We start from the raw sequence: 21,306 nt of genomic DNA on the forward strand, positions 1-21,306 counted from the left end.
GGTACTTACCGTGAGGGAGGCAAATACTATATATACAGTCCACATCTGCAACCCAATTTTGCTTCAGCATCCCCAGAGACTTAGAAAACATTTTTTTGGGTATGTTGCAAAACATTGCTTCCTCTTTTATTCTCATTACCCCCATTATGATACAAAGCAACAGACAAGAAAATCGAATCACCAACTGTAAGGGCTGAAAGCTTAAACACACACACACACACTCAAAAGCATCTTCTTTTCAACTACCGAAACGGTATTCATTTCACCTGTTTGTAAATCCATACACAATTACACAAACCCCCTGCAGATTTAAAAAAAAAAAAAAAGGCAATTAATGGCTTGGAGTCATTATTCTTCTACCTAGGAAAGGGGGGGAGGGGATGGTACAAAACAATGGATACTGAGGGGCTGGGGAAAAATCGTTTTGTCCTGAAGCCTCTAGCATTGGGGGCGGGGGGGGGGGGGAGAGTACTTTTCCTCTATCCCGAAAAGCTACCGCGGAAAGAGGTTGCCATTAGGCATGTCCAACAGAGCACCCTTGGATGCCTACAACTCGCTTCACCAAGCAACACACCCAAAGCCGACTCACCACTCTTTACGGAACGGAGAGGAGACGGGGAGAGCGCGGTGGGCTTTGGGGAAGGGGCGAGGAAAGACTCCACCCCGCAGCACTACCGCTGTGCCAGGGCCCCCGCCAACGATTCACACGCCCACGGGGCATCCCGCAGCCTGGGCCCGGCGACCCCGGGAGCCTAGTGGAGCAGGACCGTCCTCCGGGCGCCCCCGGCCCGGGCTCTCGAGCCGCTTAGTCCTCGCCCTGGCGCTGTCCCGGCCGCGCGCCGCCACCGCAGGCCCGGCCCCGGACGCTGTCAGCCGGCCGGCTAGCTCTCGGCGCTCGGCTGCGGGCCCCGCACGAGAGCCGGCTCTCAGGGCCCGGCCCTCCCGGCGACAGCACCCAGGAAAGCGGCGGCGGCGGCGCCTCCCAGGGCCCCGGCCCCTCGGGCCTCGCCCCGGCCCCCGCCGGCTCGCGCCTGTCAGGACGCGCGGGGCCTCCCCGTACCGACAGCCCGCCCGACGGGCAGGAAGGAGGGCAGGAAGCGCCGGCCAACAGGCACCCTCCCGCCTCAGCGGCCCCTGGTTACCGTCAGGAGCCCCGACTCCGCCATCCTCCTCGCTCGCCCTCCTTCCTCCTCCTCCTCCTCCGAGCGGACGCTGCCCAACCGCCGCCCCCCGCCCGCCCCTCCCCCACTCGCCCCGCCCCGCCCGCCCCTACACACACTCTCGCTCCTCCGCCCCGCCCCACCCCTCCGGTGCAGGCCCGGCAATCGCTGGGGAAGAAAAACGGGCGGAGCCAGGGCAACCGACGCTGCCCAATCAGAGTGAGGTGCTGGTGCCAGCTTCCCACTCTCCGCCCTTTTCCTTTCCTCCGCTTCTCTACGCCCTCTCTCCCGCCCACTGGGCGCCGCTGGCTAGCTGGGCCACAGAGAGAGCCTCCAGCAGGGTAGAGTGACAACTCTCAGTCGGAAGTTAACGTTGACGCTAAGGCAGCCATTACAGATAATGGCAACTGGAGTTTCTTGGCCTCCTGTCTCCCGTGTGACGTAATTTTCCCTTCGCCCAATGTCATAGTTGCTGTGGGCAACAGTCGAGCGGTCCGGGAAGAGATGCATCTGTAAGTAGGCCCAAAAAAGGACCAAAGGTGACCAGACATCCCATGTTAAATAAGTTAATTCATATTCCGGACTACCTGCCCGGGTTCGGGGATAGAGGAAGCAGGTTTCCTGGCCCTTATTTTGCTAGGTAAGTCTGGTCACTTACCTAGGTGGACAAGAGTTTAGGGCTCCGAAAACCCCTGACTTGCCCGGAAGTTGCATCTGACACTTCCGAATGGGGTCATGGCAGAAGGACGGGAATAGCTTGCGCCCCCCCTGCCCCAGGGAATACCCATTCCGACACGAGTCAGGAAGTGAGGTGAGTGTCCCTTGGTCCCGAACCGTGGGTCAGGCCCGAGCGGGCCGAACGGCCCCAGGGAGACGGAGCGCCGATGAGGCGAGCCGGGCTCGGAGCCGCTTCCGCTGGAAGAAGGTTTTCTTTCCGGGCTGGCCAGGCGGTGGCCCGCCCTCCCTCCGCCCCTTTGAGGCTCCCTGTGGGGCGAGGCCGCTCAACCGGCTCCCCTGGCCGCGCTGCTGCCAAGCTGGGACGGGAGGGGCCTGGGTGTGGCCCCTAACTCCCGCAAACTGGAGCTCCTGACCACGCCCCCGCCAATTCTGTTAAGTACTTTCACCCCCTGACCTTTGAGCAAGGAGAATTCTGGAGCTTGAGGAAATCACTTTCCAATCCCAGCTGTAAGGGAAAAAGATGGTTACCCACCGTCACGGCAACACCTCTAAGTCTTATTTACCCACTTCCTGTCTTCACATTCTGAATTTTCTCCCTTTTCTTTGTTTCTCTTCTTGTGGGGGTTTGTAAGCATTAACTACAGTTCTGCATGAAGGCACACTTTCCTAATCCTGCATGTCTACGGTTAATTAAACAACTTAATATTTGTGAATATTCGTAAGAATATCATATTAGTTTTATATGGCTCTTTACCAGAATTGTCACACATGATCTCATGTAGTTCCTTCTGCAGGTTTGAGTCAACAGCTTTCAGTCATCTTGGTAGTATCGGGTTGGATGCCTAAAGCTGCGGGGGGAAAAGAATCAGGAGAACTTTCAGGTAAAGTGAAAACTGTTTTTGTCCAGGCCAGTCCACAACGAGGGTGCACACCTACCGTCTTTGCTCAGTTTCTTTTTATATGCTTAGTACTCATGCTCTAGCCAAAATGAACTATGTATTCTTTTTTTCTAACAAGGTTAATCACCGAAGCACCAACCTTTTGTGATTCTGTATCCATGTCCTAGTTATCCTTGGAGATGTGTTTCCAGATTCTCCCCAGCAGGAAGTAATTCCCTCTGAGCTTACCTAGCACTTTTTGTACCTCTTTTATGACAACCCCTATTTCATTTAACAGCTGCTTGTGCTCTTAGCTTCACTACCATATTTACTCCTAAACAGAATGGTTTTTATCAGATTTATCTGCCTGTTATTTTACCCTGCACATGATATTATTTTGATAAATACTGAAAGACTGAATATATTGGGTGTCTCCTGGTTGCCCAAGATGGTGCCAGCAAAGGTTTAGGGAACTTCAGTTTATCAGAAATTCAGCATAGTCCCTGCTATTCAGCGTTTTCTTAGGCTTCCCTTCTGAAATCTTTTCAACATGATTTCTTCCCCTCTGTATTTTATTAAAGAAATATTCATACATTAAAAAGTTTAAAGAATACAATAAACATTCATGTACCTTTCACCTAGATCCAGCAGTTAACTTTGTGCCATATTTATTTCATTTGCATACACTTTTTGTCATTGAGACATTTGGAAATAGGTTGCAGACACCTGTTATTAAGCAGACATCTCTAAAATTCCCAACATCTATTTCCTAAGAATTATTAATTTCTCCTGCAAAACATATCATTATCACAACTAAGGAAATTAATAATTCTGTAGTCTTTAAAATCCAGTCTGTATGTGTGTACATTTTCCCATTTGACCCAAGAATGTCTTTTATACCTTCTCGAAAAAAAAAAAATCAGGATCCAGTCATGGTTTATATATTGTATTTAGGTATTATAACTCTTTAGCCTTAATCTAGAACAGTTCCCCTGACTTTTTTTTCCCTTGTGACATTGTCATTTTGAAGAGTTCAGGCCAGGGGTCTTTTTGAATATCTCCTTCTTATTTCTCGTTAATCAGAAGTTGGTCTGGAGGGGTGATTAGATTCAATTTAACATTTTTTGCAAGAATACTTCACAGTATTCATATTTTTCCAATCATGATTAAGTCTTCTCAAATGCAGCTACTTTTACCCATATCATGAGCTGCTCTTAAATCCATCCCACTTCTCAGCATACCACCCTTCTATGATGTCCTACAAAGAGTTTAGCGTATAATCCTCCTGTCCATGTAGAGTATATTAGTGCCCTGCACTGGCAACATAGACTGTCTACTTTTTAATACAGTGTTGTTGCTACTTTGCCTACACTTGAAGCTGATGCAATGTAACCTACAGCAGAGTGTACTGATGTCAGCATAGTTTCATGAGTTTCAACTCCTGGCACCCCAAGGACGGTTGATGAAAGATGTGTGGGCCCTGCAATTCAAATACAGATGAATCTTGATGTTATCAAAGCAGAGACTGAGGCAACTGCTGGCCCTGTGGCCACATTCCAATTTTGGCAATGTTATTTTTCTCCCTGAAATTCTCTTGCAAGTCCTAATTGGTCCTGGTGTTTCTGTGATAGCTTTTTGGTAGCATTCATCAGCACCTATTAAAAATTACAAAATCAAGATTATACTTAATACTTAGCACATTAGGAACATTCTATGTCCAATGGATAGAAAAGTGTTTGCAGAATTTACTTCATAATCACAAGAGGAAAACTACCAAGACTGCCAAGCTAATGTACTCCTCCTATCCTAGACTTATATTAGATCATGAAAGATAAGCAGAAGGAAGAAAATGCATTTAAGGGGGCAGAAGAAAATGCTCTGGGAGGGCAGAAATTCTTGGCTTGATACAGAATGTTTTTAACCTTCATTTTGAAAGTTAAGTAATGCACTCCATCAGTCATTTCTTTTGTGTAGAAGAAAGTTTGCTCATGTGGGACTATGAAACAGTTTTAAGTTTACTCCAGATTCGAGTAAGGCAAAATAACACACCAATTAAGACCACAGATTTTAGAATCAGACCTGGGTTTTGGGAACAGGGACATTCATCAGCTGGTAAGTTTGGGCAGTTTACTCGTTCTGTTTATCATCTATTAAATGGAGCCATGTAGCTTATTAGGATGGTTGGGCAGGATGAGTCAAACACATATAAAATGCTTTAGCATATTACATAGCACATGGTATGTAGTCAGTGTATTGTAGTTATTAGTAGTAACTTCTAAAGGAGTCCTGTCTGAGTACATTGTAGGCATTAAATATTTCTTTATTGAATGAGTGAATGAATCTAAGACAGTGGTTCTCCAAATTTAATGTGGGGAACCTAATTAAAAATTAGAGATTCTGATTCAGTGAGTCTGAGGAAGGCTCCAGAAAAATCTGTATTTTTAATAATTGTCCAGGGGATTTTGATGTAGGTGATCTAAGGATCAGGCTTTCAGAAATAGTGAGTAAAGTACCAAACAATTCTTTATTTCCCTTTCTTTGCATACTATTGAAGTAGCTATATATCTCTGATGCTGAGAATTTATTATAAAAAGTTTTTCAGGTAACCTTTTTTTTTAAAAGGTATAACCCTTTTTTAAAGGTTAATAGCTAACATTTTTAGGAGCACTTTCTAGTTCTGAATTTTGAAGCAACAAAAGTTATTAGAAGAAGGTATTTTGCATGAGTGAGATATGTCATTTTCTACTAACTTAACAGTAGTGTCTGATACTGGAATGTAACAAGCAGTGGCATCATCCACATTCACCCAGGAAGAGCAGTTCCTGATTTTAGGCCTAGGCACGTTTTAGAAGCTAGACACTGCACATATTAGTCACATGAGTCTGGATTAATTAGCCAAATTGAACATGTTGCAACATTTTTCTACCAGCAGATGCCAGATAGCAAAACAAAATAGAATCTACTATAGTTTCCAACTACATGTCATATGATGTTATTTGGCATCTCCAGTTGAACATTATCAATCCAAATTAAGCAGTCTGCTAGCACGTGGTCAGCCACTTGAGTGAGAGTGAGAGTTACTACCTCGTGTCCACTGAAAAACTCTTTTTGGGCTCCGTCTTTAGCTTTTTCTCATGTTAGTTTACACTCAGAAACCTAATGTGCATTTGAAAATTCATCTGCCAGTCAACCACACAAGTCTTGCATAAGACAAAAGATAAATTTTTTCATTTTTGTTCCTACCATCCCTGCCACCCCCATCAACAGTCTGCAGTAGGGAGAGTGAATTTACTTTAAAGGAATTAATAAATAGTCAGAAAAGAAAAATGTCCTTTTCTGTCCTCTACATAAACAAGGTTGCTTCCAGTGCCTCCCTCAGTTCCCAGAGATTGTATTTTTGCTTCTTAATGCCCATTAATAATAAAATGGGATAGTTTGGCATGTAATATATTGGAATGGCTCTTTATTTTACTGAAGTTGCAAAGTCAAGTGCCTATAGTTGCTGGGCAGGTAAGGTTAAGAGAAACAATGGGCAGTAGTGGACATTGAAGAACTCTCCAAGCGCATCTAAAGGTGGCATCACTTCCCAGCCCTAGCCAAATTTTGCCATGTGGCTATATGGGCCTGGTGTTACCAGATTTGTCAAGAGGAACTAAAGTTTGGACTTTATGTGAAATCTCCTGATTTTTAAACATTGGTTCGAATACTTTTTAAACATTAATCAAGCCAGCAAAACGTTTAACTGGGTAGCACCAAGAGCTACGAATTTATGACCTCTGTATTTCTTGCATAAAAATGTGATTGGGACTTTGGTTCAAAATCTCAGAATGCTTTAGAAATGCTTTCTTTTTGCCATATTTTAAGTGCATTTACTTCTCTAAGTTAGGTAACAAGTCACATATCACCTCCATCAAAAATTCAAGATGGAGTCTTATGTAAACCAAGCATCTATTTCCTTGATTGCAATTTAAAAACTTGTTCACATTTTCTCAGTCTTGAATTATATTAGGAAATAGGTTTTCTGTATTATCATATTTTTTAATATATTTAAGAATAATTCAGTAGTACATGCTCTTTAAAAGTAAGTAAAACAAATTTTTAAAGGAAGACATCTTTAAATAGATCATGCTATTTTGTAGGTACTGTGGTATTGATGAGGATTCAAAGGGTTTTTAAGTGTGGGGAAGGCACTTCATGGGAAGTCTACCATAAGTTCTTTATTATAGAGGTATGAAAATCTTGACCTGGAATAATAAATGTCACACTGTATTTCTAAGCACTTTACATTCACTTTTCATTTGAACCTTGCAACTTCAGACAGATACCAAACATGTTTTTTATGAGAAAATCAGACCTCCAATTGGTTAGGAAATGTTTTCAAGGTCACAAAGCTAGTTAGCCAGAGTACAACCCATTTGAAGTATAAACATGGACTATACTGACCCCCCAAAAATGAAAACAAACAAACAAAATGTCAGTAGAAGCTTTTGTTTTAAATCATACATTGGATTGTACTGTCGCAGCTTGGTTAAAATATTTAGGATCCTAGAATACTCAGAAGCGTTCAACTTGAGACTTTAAAAATGGGGTTTTGCACAATTAGGATAAGCTGGTAAGTTTAGATAAATTAATGGAGGGAAAAAAATTATGCCGAAAAGCTAGTAGTGGGTTAGCAGTGGTAGGCACACAACTTGACCCACGGAATGGCTCTTTTGGGGCTTGAGCAAAGGTCAAATATTAGACTAAGGAGACTTTAGTATGACCTAGGAGGAGAGTTTTCAAAACTTCCAGATCCTGGCCTGAGCATTTTTAGAGGCTAAGGCTTGGCGTTGGCATCCACAGTATGTTTCCATTTTGACATTTCTGATCCATATGTATATGCTTTGAGATACCAGGAATGGAATTCGGATTTTAGTAATCTATTCTTCTTCTCTGTCTGCCCCCTATCTGACTATAGTCTACATTTTCCAGCTGGCTAGATAAAAATAGAGTACAATTTAAAGCTGATAGTCCTGTTTACCTATTTAATCCATGATCTTGGTCTCAACAGTATGTTCTCATATAAGCTAATCTATGAAAAATATACAAAACTTGTAAGCTTTTCAAGTATTGCTTATTTCTGATTAAGCCTGAGGCTTGAAAGTTCCAGTGGCAGCATCTTTTTAAAATAATACTAATGCTATAAAACAAAATCCACAGACAAAAAGCAGCATTTTTTTCCTGCGAAGAGATTTTTTGGGGGATGATATTGAACATGACAACCAAAATGCTGAATCCTCAAATTAAGGAGAGAGAGTGAGAGAGAGAAAACCACATGTTGGTTAGAGCCCTACATTGGTCTGGTTGTGACATAGTTCTCAAACTAAAAAGAAAAAAAATTCAGTACTTTAAGTTAGTATGATGCACTTATATTTTTATCCTGAGGTCTACTGTTTGAACATATTTTATGTTCATCCTCCTTTGCAAAGGTCACTAGTGGATTCAAAATTACCCATTTCAGTAATTGAAGATCTATCATATGGTATTTGTCTTTCTCTTTCTGACTTATTCACTTAGTTTGATAATCTCTGGGTCCTTCCATGTTGCTGCAAATGGTGTTATTTCATTCTTTTTTGTGGCTTAGTAGTATTCCATTGTATATATGTACCACATCTTCTTTATCCATTCATCTGTTGATGGACATTTAGGTTATTTCCATGTCTTGGCTATTGTGAATACTGCTGCTGTGAACATAGGGATGCATTATCTTTTTGAATTATCATTTTATCTGAATATATGCTCAGGAGTGGGATTGCTGGATCGTATGGCAACTCTAGTTTTTTGAGGAACCTCCATACTATTTTCCATAGTGGCTGCACCAATTTACATTCCCACCAACAGTGTAGGAGGGTTCCCTTTTCTCCACACCCTCTCCAGAGTTTGTTATTTATTTTCTACTCCAGTCTTTACTGTTCAGTGTTTATTTATAAAGCTTTGTCCTTATTAACAGATATATAGCCATTAACTTTATTCTTTCTGCTCAGTAATTATCAATGTGTAATTTATTTTTATTGATTTTCACTAATTGAAATAACTCAATCCAAAATATTTTTAAGTTTTTCATTTAAATTTGTAAACATTTTTGTGGCAGAGAAGTATGGTAAGATAATTACTAAAATATATTCAAGCATGATAATATATTGCACTGAAATAAAATTAAGTGGAAGTGAAATAGAGATGTAGGGAGAAAAATAGATATAAAATTTCTGACTTAAGAGAGTTGTTCATTTTTTTATTAATGGGTGATGTAGCTATCAAATTGCTATGATATTTTGATTATATTGTATATATTTTTAAGGACTAATGTAAGTTACTTTAAATATGCTGGAAATTTTATCCTTTGTAACGAAACTTATGAAAGCAAATTTTTATGTCTGTCTGGAAATGTATAAAAGGGTACCTAATTTTTCTGCCCAGTTTTTCAGAATTTCTTTGGGGATTATGCAAGGATAAAATTTGAGGATCACTGATATACATTCTTCAGGTTCAGAAGAACACTCTAGTGCTCCTGTCCCATCCCACACCCATAACTTAGTTTGGTTGTCAAAGTAAATCTAGTTTGGTTATCAAACTAAATCACCCCAGAGATTTCTAACTTGTCCACGTTGTATGACTAATTTATGTTATCAACATGTATATGATTGACTTAGAGTACTAATCCTGCCTAGACATAAGTGCCTTTCACGTCTCACTGCAACAAATTAGTAAAATTTTTCATGACAAAGATTTGGTTTCCCTCTAGGTTCTTCTGAATTAATTTTAGACATCCAGCTCAGATACTACAACAGGTTTGCTTCATTTATCATGATTTTGAAATGCATTATCCATCAAAACTATTATCTCTAAGAGAAATTATAAACTAAAGAAACTGTGGGGAAAGGAAGCAGCAGATTATTTTCTAATTACCCAGACCAAAAGCTTCAAAAATTGACTAACTGACGCTGCATTCTCTAAGCATTAAAGGTTTGGGTTCTGTTACTGTAGGAATTTTACTTTTGCAAGTTAATGTTTTCTCTGAAATATGCCTTGACAACCTGTATCATTTTAAAATCTGGCATGGTACTCCATTGTATGGTGGTTCCGTAATTTATTTGACCTGCGACATATGCCTGAATGCAATGCCGTAATGAACATTATTATTCTTTTATCTTTACACATTCACGCTTTGTTTTTTTAGGGATCATTACTAGTAGTAGAATGTTTGGGTCAAAGAAAATGTGCATATTTAGTTTTGGTAGATACTACAAAATATTAAAAGATACTATAAATTATCCCTCTAAAAAACCTGTACCAACAAACCCACCCACCAATAGTGTCCATTTCCCTATACAGTCTCTCAACTGTGGATACTAGCAGCCTTTTGATTTTCTTTTGATCTCAAAAGACATAACACACACACACCAAAATGAGATCATAATGATTTTCCTATTTAAATTGTAACCACCACAACCCCCAGCACTCCTAAACCCCCTTAAACTATTTTATTTTCTATAACACTTACTACCTTCTAATAGCATTATGTTATTTGTTTCTCTCCCCATGCTCTAGACCATAAGCTGTGAAAAAGCAAAGGTTTTTTTCTCTTCTGTTCACTAATGACTGGTGCCTGGCACATGGTAGACACTCACATATTTATTGAATTGAATGACATGACACTTGAATAATACACATGAATTTCATCCATAGCTGGTATGTTTCTTCTCTGGCCCATCTTGTCCCTGGTATTATACACATCTTACCTTACCAATTAGAAAGTACCTTTAGGAGTAGCCACAACTCCTTAGGGCACATTACACCAGGCAAAATACCCATGTTTGGCTATTAGCAGCTCACCTGGAGAAGAATATAAGTGCACCTTCCTACTCGGGGGTCCCTGGGCAGCTGATTATCAACAGTGCAGCCTTGGCAGTGCTGGGCATCCAACCACCACCTTGCTTATCTTAGCCCTTCCCTTCCTATTTCTCTCCTGTCAATGCCTAAGGGGGCCTAGGAACAAGAATCAACCCTAGCAAAGCAGACACTCCACCCAGGCAAGTGACAGGACTGATTTTCCCCACCCCAGGCACAACCCACTCCCTATTGGGCCTTTGGCTCCACACCCTTTGCAGCAACAATGGCAGCTTAGAGAACTAAGGTTTGGTAGAGCACCAAGCTTCACTGTTTTCCACAAGCCAGATTTTGAATGTGAAAGAAGTAGAGAAGACAAAGCAAAGTATAGGGATTAAATTCTAAGTAACTAGAGTTGCTATTCTAAAACAGCTAAGATTTAAGTATTTGTTCATCCACCATTTTAGCATTTTGGTGATTAAAAAAATTGGTGATATAAAAACTCAGGTGCTATGCATTTCTTTCACACTTAAGATTTGTAATGTCTCTCCTCCCCTTCAGTAGCATATCATGTCAGATTTGTACCAAATAAGGACCTAATGAAAATTTTCACTGTGCTGTCTTAAATGGAAATGCTAAGTGTTGTTATAGTTATATTTAGGCTAATCAGAGGTCTGCAGTGTAATTAGCCCTCAACATAACTGAAGGAAAAAAAAAAAAGAAATGATCACTTGTTACCACTGGCAGGCCTAATTAACAAAAAGGAAAAACTGTGTCAGAAGGGGAAGCCGTGCATTCTGGGTAAATTGTATATTACATCTATCTCAGATTTCAGGTAGTAATGAGTTGCTTTATTCCTGATCCATTCCCTACTTCATCTTCATTCCCAGACAGAGCAGTATGGGGGTAAGTTTTGATGACAGTTCTGGAAAGCAGATAAAGCTTCCTTAGGAACTTTAGATCTTCCAGAATAGGAATTTGAATAGGAAGGGGAGGAGGCGTGGTGGATGAGTAGAAAGATTTTATTAGGAACGTTAAAGTAGTGGTAATAAGAATAACTGAGACCAGAAGTAGCTTCACTTGATTATAACTAATTTGCAGTGAGTGGCTAAAGGCAGGCACCAAGCCAGCATCACTACATTCTAAATAATCTTTTTTCTGTGGTGCTCATGTTGTGAAAGATATACAGTAAGTTGCATCAGTATGGCAAAATAGCACAAAATGTGTGGGACTGTCTAGAGAAGCATCTGTGTTTGGAAAGGGATCATGCTACAAATTACAGTCCAGAACACCTTGAATGTATATAGCATGGCATAAACTGGGATGTAACCCTGGGAACAGATGTCATCAGCCAGAGGTGACGTATATGCTGGGATATTCATAACAAAGTACTCATGTGAGGGTATTCACTGGCACTTCAGCATGTAGCATCTATATATTATAGGAAAATAATAAACTCAAAGTACACCTCACTTCTGGTATTTGAGCCAATTTCACGTGTTTGTGTTGCTTCCTAAAAAATTGCAGCTGTGTAGTCAGTAAATGATCCTTAAGATGCTTTTTGTTCTTATAGCAAAGGAATTAAAGTAGAAACCAGCTGTTAGCTATTGAAAGAAGTGGGAATGTTAGGCAGTATTTACATACTACCTCCTCCTTTCCCTAACAGCCTGCCTTACCGCATCACCCAAATGGTCATATCTTTTACATCACCCACCATTCAGGGGAGATGCTATCAGTTGCACATAAATCCCTTTGTTTTTTCCTCAGCTGGTTAGATACCTATTAGATAATTTATCTTTGCCTGAAAAACTTAAGCCCTACCAATTTTCACTAGGAGGGAAAAATTTACAACATGCAACCTTCCAATTACCACCACCACTTATGAATGAAAGTTGACAAGATTTGGATGCTTGTATGAACTATCTCAACCTTGTTTCAATGGAAAGACTCACAGGTAATTAACAGGAAAATTATGCAAGGATAGGATAGTTCATTTTCTATAGGAATTGTGATTTTACTTCTTAAACTACAATGGAAATATCTCAAACAATATGCTTTGGGAATTCATTCTTGTATAATACTAATAATTGTTTCCTCATTGAAGGAAGAAACTGTATCCTACAATTCAGATATGGCAGAAGTGAAGTCGATGTTCCGGGAAGTTCTTCCAAAACAAGGTATCTAAGTCACAAATACTTAGGTCATAGATTATTATAGGAACCTAAAAACTAATAGGTAGTGTCACATAGCAGGCTCAATAGGTAAACATCTGAAACTATTTTGTGTTCTATATACCACACATACTCTCCACTTTTACTATGTTTTTGTCATGAGTAGGTTGTAAAGGAGTAATCCATTGCTTCCTGCCCCACCCCCTCAGTAAAAGGATGTAAAATGATGGTTTGATTGTTTCTTTTTTTAATAGAAAATTTTATTTATTTATTTATTTATTTTTAAACTTATTTATTTATTTATTTATTTATTTATTTATTTATTAGCTGTGTTGAGTCTTCGTTGCTGCACACAGGCTTTCTCTAGTTGCACTGAGTGGGGGCTACTCTTTGTTGTGTTGCGCGGGCTTCTCATTGCTGTGGCCTCTCCTGTTGCAGAGCACAGGCTCTAGGCGCATGGGCTTCAGTAGTTGCAGCACATAGGCTCAATAGTTGTAGCTCATGGGCTCTAAAGCTCACGCTCAATAGTTGTGGCACATGGGCTTAGTTGCTCCATGGCATGTGGTATCTTCCTGGGGCAGGGCTCTAACCCGTGTCCCCTGCATTGGCAGGTGGATTCTTAACCACTGCGCCACCTGGGAAGCCCCGATTGTTTCTTAAATGTAGAAATTCTGTTATTCTGAAGATTGCAGATTACAATAAGAAATTTCCAGTGGAAAAAAATAGCACCATAATTTACCATAATACTAAATAAGATCTGCAAGTGAAGGAAAAGAAACCTAAATCAAACAATGTAACAAAACCTGAAGGTCTAAGTTAAACATTCAGTAATTTGAATATTCATGTTAATACCATACTTTACTACGTATTTGTTGTTGTATTTCCATTTCTTTTTTTTATTGAAATATAGTTGATGTACAGTGTTGTGTTACAGATGTATAGCAAAGTGATTCAGTGATACATACATATGTATCTATTTTTTTTCTGATTCCTTTCCCTTATAGGTTATTACAAAATACTGAGTATAGTTCCCTGCTATATAGTAGGTCCTTATTGGTTATCTATTTTATATATACTAGTGTGTATATGTTTATTCCAAACTCCTAAGTTATTCCCTCCCCCACCTTTCCCCGTTGGTAACCATAAGTTTGTTTTCTATGTCTGTTGGTCTGTTTCTGTTTTGTATATAAGTTCATTTGTATCTTTTTCTTTTTAAGATTCCACATATAAATAATATCATATATTTGTCTTTCTCTGTCTGACTTACTTCACTTAGTGTGAAAGTCTCTAGGTCAATCCATATTGCTGCAAATGGCTTTTTTATTTCATTCTTTTTTATTGTTGAGTAATATTCCATTGTGTATACATGTATGTGTGTGTATATAAATACACATATACAGTATATATATATACACAGCATCTTCTTTATCCATTCGTCTGTCAATGAACATTTAGTTTGCTTCCATGTCTTAACTATTGGAAATAGTGCTGCAGTGAACATGGAGGTGCATGTATCATTTAAAATTATGGTTTTCTTCAGATTATATGCCCAGGAATGGGATTGTAGGATCATATGGTAGCTCTATTTTTAGTTTTTTAAGGGACCTCCATTCTGTTCTCCATAGTGTCTGTACCTATTTACATTCCCACCAACAATGTAAGAAGGTTCATTTTTCTCCACACCCTCTCCAGCTTTTATTTTTTGTAAACTTTTTGATGATGGCCTTTCTGACTAGTGTGAGGTGATACCTCATTGTAGTTTTGATTTGCATTTCTCTAATAATTATTGATGATCAGCATTTTTTCATGTGTCTGTTGGCCATCTGTATGTCTTCTTTAGAGAAATGTCTATTTAGATCTTTTGCCCATTTTTTGATTAGGTTGGTTTTTTTTTTGATATTGAGCTGTATTAGGTACTTGTATATTTTGAAGATTAATCCCTTGTCAGTTGCATCATTTGCAAACATTTCCTCCCATTCTGTAGGTTATCTTTTTGTTTTGTTTATGGTTTCCTTTGTTGTGCAAAAGCTTTTAGGTTTAATTTAGGTCCCACTTGTTTATTTTTGTTTTTATTCCCATTACTGTAGGAGACAGGTCCAAAAAGATATTGCTGTAATTTATGTCAGAGACTGTTCTGCCTATGTTTTCCTCTAGTTTTATAGTATCAGGTCTTACATTTAGTTCTTTAATACATTTTGAGTTTATTTGTGTGTGTGGTGTTAGAGAATGTTTAATGTCATTCTTTTACATGTAGCTGTCTAGTTTTCCTGGCACCACTTATTGAAGAGTGTCTTTTCTCCATTCTATATTCTTGTCTCTTTTGTCATAGATTAATTGACCATAGGTGAGTGGGTTTATTTCTGGGCTTTCTATCCTGTTCCATTGATCTGTATGAATGTTTTTGTGCTAGTACCATACTGTTGTGATTACTGTAGCTTTGTCATATAGTCCGATGTCAGGGAGCCTGATTCCTCCAGCTCCGTTTTTCTTTCTCAAGATTGCTTTGGCTATTTGGGGTCTTTTGTGTTTCCATCCAAATTTTAAAATTTTTTGTTCTAGTTCTGTGAAAAATGCCATTAGTAATTTGATAGGGATTGCATTGACTCTGTAGATTGCCTTGGGTAGTATAGTCATTTTGACAACATTGACTCTTCTAATCCAAGAGCACGGTATATCTATGCGTGTGTTTGTGTTGTCTTCAATTTCTTTCATCACTGTCTTAGAGTTTTCAGATTTCAGGTCTTTTGCCTCCTTAGGTTTCTTCCTAGCTATTTTATTCTTTTTTGATGTGACAGTAAATGGGATTGTTTCCTTAATTCCTCTTTCTGGTCTTTCATTGTTAGTGTGTAGAAATGCAGCAGATTTCTGCTTATTAATTTTGTATCCTGCAACTTTACTGAATTCATTGATGAGCTCTAGTATGTTTCTGGTAGCATCTTTAGGATTTCCTATGTATAGTATCATGTCATCTGCAAACTGTGACAGTTTGCTTTTCTTTTCCAATTTGGATTCCTTTTATTTCTTTTTCTTCTCTGATGGCTGTGACTAGGACTTCCAAAACTATGTTGAATAAAAGTGGCAAGAGTGGGCATCATTGTCTCATTCCTGATCTTAGGGGAAATGCTTTCAGCTTTTCACTGTTGAGTATGTTAGCTGTGGGTTTGTCATATTATGTTGTCATATTATGTCATTTATTATGTTGAGGTATGTTCCCTTTATGCCCACTTTCTGGAGAGTTTTTTTTATCATAAATAGATGTTGAATTTTACCAAAAGCTTTTTCTGCATCTGTTGAGATGATCATGTGGTTTTTATTCTTCAATTTGTTGATGTGGTATATCACATTGATTGATCTGCAGATACTGATCAGTCTTGCTTCCCTGGGATAAATCTCACTTGCTCATGGTATATTATCCTTTTTATATATTGTTGGATTCAGTTTGCTAGTATTTTGCTGAGGATTTTTGCATCTATGTTCATCAGTGATATTGGTCTGAAATTTCTTTCTTTGTGGTATCTTTGGTTTTGGTATCAGGGTGATGGTGGCCTCATAGAATGAGTTGGAAGTGCTCCTTCCTCTGCCATTTTTTTAGAATAGTATCAGAAGGATAGGAGCTAACTCTTCTCTAAATCTTTGGTAGAATTCACCTCTGAAGCCATCTGGTCCCAGTCTTTTGTTTCTTGTAGGTATTTTAATCACAGATTCAATTTTAGTGCTTGTAATTGGTCTGTTCATATTTTCTGTTTCTTCCTGGTTCAGTCTTGGGAGATTGTACCTTTCTAAGAATTTGTCCATTTCTTCTAGGTTGCCATTTTATTGGCATATAGTTGCTTGTAGTAGTCTCTTATGGTCCTTTGTATTTCTGTCCTGTTGTTTGTAACTTCTTTTTCATTTCTAATTTTGCTGATTTGGGCCCTCTCCCTTTTTGTTCTTGATGAGTCTGGTTAAAGATTTATCAATTTCATTTATCTTTTCAAAGAACCAGCTTTTAGTTTCATTGATCTTTTCTATTTTTTTATTTTTATTTTTTTTATTTTTTTATTTTTTTTAAGTCTCCATGACTTTTATTTCTGCTCAGATCTTTATGATTTCTTTCCTTCTACTAACTTTGGGTTTTATTTGTTTTTCTTTCTCTAGTTGCTTTAGGTGTAATGTTAGGTTGTTTGAGATTTTTTCTTGTTTCCCAAGGTAAGCTTGTATCACTGTAAACTTTCCTCTTAGAACTGCTTTTGCTATATCCCATAGGTTTTAGATTCTCGTGTTTTCATTTTCATTTGTCTCCAGCTATTTTTTGATTTCCACTTTGACTTCTTCAGTGACCTGTTGGGTGTTTAACAGCTTATTGTGTAGCCTCCATGTGTTTGTGTTTTTGCAGTTTTTTCCTTATAGTTGATTTCTAATCTCATAGCATTGTGGTCAGAAAAAAATGCTTGATATAATTTCAGTTTTCTTAAATTTACCCATGCTTGCTTTGTGGCCCAGCATGTAATCCATCCTGGAAAATGTTCCATGTGATCTTGAAAAGAATGTGTATTCTGCTGCTTTAGGATGGAATGCTCTATAAATATCAATCAAGTCCATCTGCTCTAAATGTCTCATTTAAGGCCTGTGTTTCCTTACTGATTTTCTGTCTGGATGATCTGTCCATTGAAGTAAGTGGGGTATTAAAGTCCCCCATTATTATTGTGTTACTGTTGATTTCTCCTTCTATGTCTGTTAACATTTGCCTTATATATTGAGGTGCTCCTATGTTGGATGCATATATATTTACAATTGTTATATCTTCTTCTGGGATTGATCCCTTGATTGTTACATAGTGTCCTTCTTTGTCTCTTATAACAGTCTTTATTTTAAAGTCTGTTTTTTCTGAGATGAGTAAAGCTATTCCAGCTTTCTTTTATTTCCATTTGCATGGAATACCTTTTTCCATCCCCTCACTACAGTCTATATGTGTCTCTAGATCTGAAGTCTCTTGTAGTATATATATACTGGTCTTGTTTTTGTATCCATTCAGCCAGTCTATGTCTTTTGGTTGGAGCATTTAATCCATTTACATTTAAGGTAATTATATGTATGTTCTTGTTGCCATTTTGTTCATTGTTTTGGATTTTTTTTTTTTGTCTTTTTTCTTCCTATCCTCTTTTGTTCTCCTCTTGTGATTTGATGCCTATCTTAATGTTGTGTTTGGATTCCTTTCTCTTTTCTGTGTATATCTATTATAGATTTTTCATTTGTGGTTACCATGAAGTTTTGATATAGCAGCCTATATAAATACATGATTGTTTTAAGTTGCTGATCTCTTAATTTCAAATGCATTTCACATATCCCTCATTTGTACTCTCCTCCTCTCATGATTATTGGTTTAGATATATTTGTGTGTGGATAATTTCTTACCTTTACTGTATGTTTGCATTTACTGGTGAGCTTTCCCATTCATAATTTTCTTGTTTCTATCTGTGGCCATTTCTTTTCCACTTAGAGAAGTCCCTTTAGCATTTGTTGTAAAGCTGGTTTGGTGGTGCTGAATTCTGTTAGCTTTTGATTGTCTGTAAAGCTTTTGATTTCTCTGTCAAATCTGAACAAGAAACTTCCTGGGTAGAGTATTCTTAGTTGTAGGTTTTTCCCTTTCATCATTTTAAATATATCGTGCCACTCCCTTCTGGCGTGCAGAGTTTCTGCTGAAAAATCAGCTGATAACTTTACGAGGATTCCTTTGTATGTTGTTGATTTTCCCTTGTTGCTTTCAATATTTTCTCCTTCTCTTTAATCTTTGTCTGTTTGATTACTGTGTGTCTCTGTGTGTTCCTCCTTGGGTTAATCCTACATGGGACTCTCTGCACTTCGTGGACTTGGGTAGTGTTTCCTCCCCCACATTAGGGCAGCTTTCGGCTATTATCTCTTCAAATATTTTCTTGGGCCCTTTCTCTTCTCCTTCTGGGACCCCTGTAATGCAAATGTTGGTGTGTTTGACGTTATCTCAGAAGTCCCTTAAACTGATCTCATTTCATTCTTTTTGCTTTATGTTCTGTGGCAGTGATTTCCACCACTCTGCCTTCCAGCTCACTTATCTGTTTTTCTGCCTCATTTATTCCGCTATTGATTGCTTCTAGTGTGTTTTTCATTTCAGTTGTATTTTTCAACTCTGGTTTTTCTTTATATTTTATAACTCTTTGTTAAAAACCTCTTGTAATATCTCACTTTGTGCATACATTCTTGGATTATCTTTACAATCATTATTCTGAACTATTTCTTGGGCAGATTGCCTATCTCCATGTCACTTAGTTGTTCTTTTGGGGTTTTATCTTGCTCCTTCATATGGAACATATTCCTCTGCCATCTCAGTCTAAATTTTTTTTATCTTTATGTACGTGGAAGGTTAGTTGTTTCTTGACCTTGGAGAAGTGGCCCTCTGTAGGGGATGTCCCATGTGTCCCAGCAGTACACTCTCTTGTCACCTAAGGGCCAGGGACCAGCTGGTCCCAGGGAAGGTCCTGATCTGTTTGTGAACTTGGCTCCACAGGCTGCTGGATCATAGTTTTCTTGCTTCTGCTATCTGCCCTTTGGTGGGTGAGCCTGGGCTAGAGGCTTCCTGGTAGGAGGTACCAGTGCTTGCCCACTGATGGGTGGAGCTGGGTCTTGGCCCTCTGATGGGCAGGACCATGTCAAGGGGTGTGACTAGAGGTGACTGTGGCCCCAGGAAGTCTTTAAGCAGTCTGTGTGCTGATGGTTGGGGGCTGTGTTCCTGCTCTGTTGGTTGTTTGGCCTGAGGTGTCCCAGCACTGGAGCCTACAGGCTGTTGGGTTTGGCCAGGTCTTGGTGCCAAAATGGCAGCCTCTAGGAGAGCTCATGCCAATGAATATCCTCTGGTACCTCCACTACCGGTGTCCTTGTCCTCACAGTGAGCTAGTCACCCCACACCTCCCCAGGAGACCTTCCAAGACCAGCAGGTACATCTGGCTCAGGTTCCTATTAAGTCACTGCACTTTTGCCCTGGGTCCCAGTGCACACAAGACGTTGTGTGTGCCCTCCAAGAGTGGAGCTCCTGTACTCAAGCCCCAGTGGCCTTCTAAGCCAAATGCTCTGGGGGCTCCTCCTCCTGATGCCAGACCCCCAAGCTGGGGAGCCTGACATGGGGCTCAGAATTCTCAATCCTGTGGGAGAACTTCTGCAATATAATTGTTCTCCTGTTTGTGGATCACGCACCCTGGGGGGTATGGGATATGATTATATTGTGAGTGTGCCCCTCTTACCATCTCATTGGGTTTCTTCTTTAGGTCTTTGGATGTAGAATATGTCTTTTGCTAGGTTTCAGTCTTTCATTGACGGTTGTTCAGCATTTAGTTGTGATTTTGGTGTGCTCATGAGGGGGTAAGCTCAAGGTCCTTCTGCTGTGCCATCTTGGGCCTCCTCAAGTATTTTTATGTACATTCCCAACTTTTTTGAAATTAACGTTTGACACAAAAAGCTGTGTGTCTCATGGTAGCACAGGATCTTAGAAAATTAAAAACCTTTCTTATGAACTCCCTAGTATTAAATGTTGCTTTTATATTTTTATATTGAAGATATGTTGCATGGGTAACTATGAGAACAAGAGATTTTCAATGTCAATGGATTAAGTTTTTTAGACTTTCACTCTAGCTGCAAATCCAGACCACCAAACAGCTGCATTTTATCTCACTCCAATTCTTATTTCTTTTTAAACTCAGGGCAGTTGTCTGTAGAAGATATAACCACAATGGTGCTGTGTAAACCCAAACTTTTACCCTTAAAATCTCTGACTCTGGAAAAACTGGAGAAAATGCAGCAAGCAGCACAGGATACAATTCGTCAACAGGAAATGGCAGAAAAGGAACAGCAGCAAGTAACTCACTGAATGATAACTTGGCACTTCAGCAGAACACCCTACACTTTCCTTACTGTTGACAACAGCTAGAAAATAATCTGCATCTGTACGCTGAAAACAGTAACTTAATAAAAGATTGTATTCCTATAATATAAAAATACCCAAGATTAATAAAACTTGGATTGTGAGCTTATTTTGAATGCTGGTTTATACTGAACAGAAGCAATTTTAAAACTTTGAACCCATATTTTGTTTTTTTTTAACCCAAGTTTTTAGAACTGCAAATTATTGTTCACCATTCCTATCAGTTTTCTAGATAACATTCTTAGGCACAATTGAGTAAATGCAGCTTTTATACTTAGAATCCTGTACATGTTTATTAGAAACTGAATTTGAAGCATTTTGTGTCATGACACATTTAAGGCTATCTTGCCTGACCAACTGATAACTACTAGTAAAGCAAAACTGATTCTTAAATTTGATTTTTAAGAAACCCTCACCTATCCAGTAGTTCCCTGAGCAAAAATTTTAATTATACTGATTTTAAGGACTTAACTGGCCACCTTTGTCTTCTAGGTATCAAACACAATTAAAACCCTAAAAATGGAAGTTAATATGGACTTGAAAGAGCCCATGAAGTAAATATGAACATAAAATTGGAAATTTTCATTCTAAAAGACTGTAGCTAGACCTGTAATGGGTATGTTCCT

General features: G+C 39.1%; 2 protein-coding genes across 16 annotated transcripts in view; one reads left to right on the forward strand and one right to left on the reverse strand.

Annotated features, from left to right (window-relative positions):
- SHOC2 (SHOC2 leucine rich repeat scaffold protein) overlaps positions 1–2,079 on the reverse strand; it is a 100,946-nt gene extending 98,867 nt beyond the window's left edge. For 2 of the 7 annotated variants that reach the window (XM_057736647.1, XM_057736644.1), the window contains exon 1: positions 1,819–2,079. The gene's annotated coding sequence lies outside the window, so the exon portion shown is untranslated. Of the gene's footprint in view, positions 1–9; positions 323–589; positions 1,079–1,142; positions 1,238–1,818 lie in introns of those variants that run through there. The other 5 variants (XM_057736641.1, XM_057736642.1, XM_057736645.1 and 2 more) reach the window with 5 other exon arrangements.
- On the forward strand, positions 1,502–20,739 carry BBIP1 (BBSome interacting protein 1). Of its 9 annotated transcripts, none has more exons than XM_057736658.1 (6): positions 1,502–1,672; positions 2,621–2,719; positions 9,498–9,543; positions 12,417–12,536; positions 12,687–12,759; positions 20,460–20,739. In XM_057736658.1, exons 5-6 carry the CDS (start codon positions 12,714–12,716, stop codon positions 20,624–20,626), a joined length of 213 nt encoding a protein of 70 aa, XP_057592641.1. In that variant the 5' UTR covers positions 1,502–1,672; positions 2,621–2,719; positions 9,498–9,543; positions 12,417–12,536; positions 12,687–12,713; the 3' UTR covers positions 20,627–20,739. The 9 variants fall into 9 exon arrangements, with proteins under 9 accessions (XP_057592641.1, XP_057592643.1, XP_057592642.1 ...); XM_057736660.1 differs by having other exon boundaries at positions 2,633–2,719; XM_057736659.1 differs by lacking the exon at positions 12,417–12,536.
- The last annotated feature ends 567 nt before the right edge of the window (positions 20,740–21,306 follow it).

This window comes from Hippopotamus amphibius, chromosome 5, assembly GCF_030028045.1.
Source record: "Hippopotamus amphibius kiboko isolate mHipAmp2 chromosome 5, mHipAmp2.hap2, whole genome shotgun sequence".
NCBI lineage: Eukaryota > Metazoa > Chordata > Mammalia > Artiodactyla > Hippopotamidae > Hippopotamus > Hippopotamus amphibius.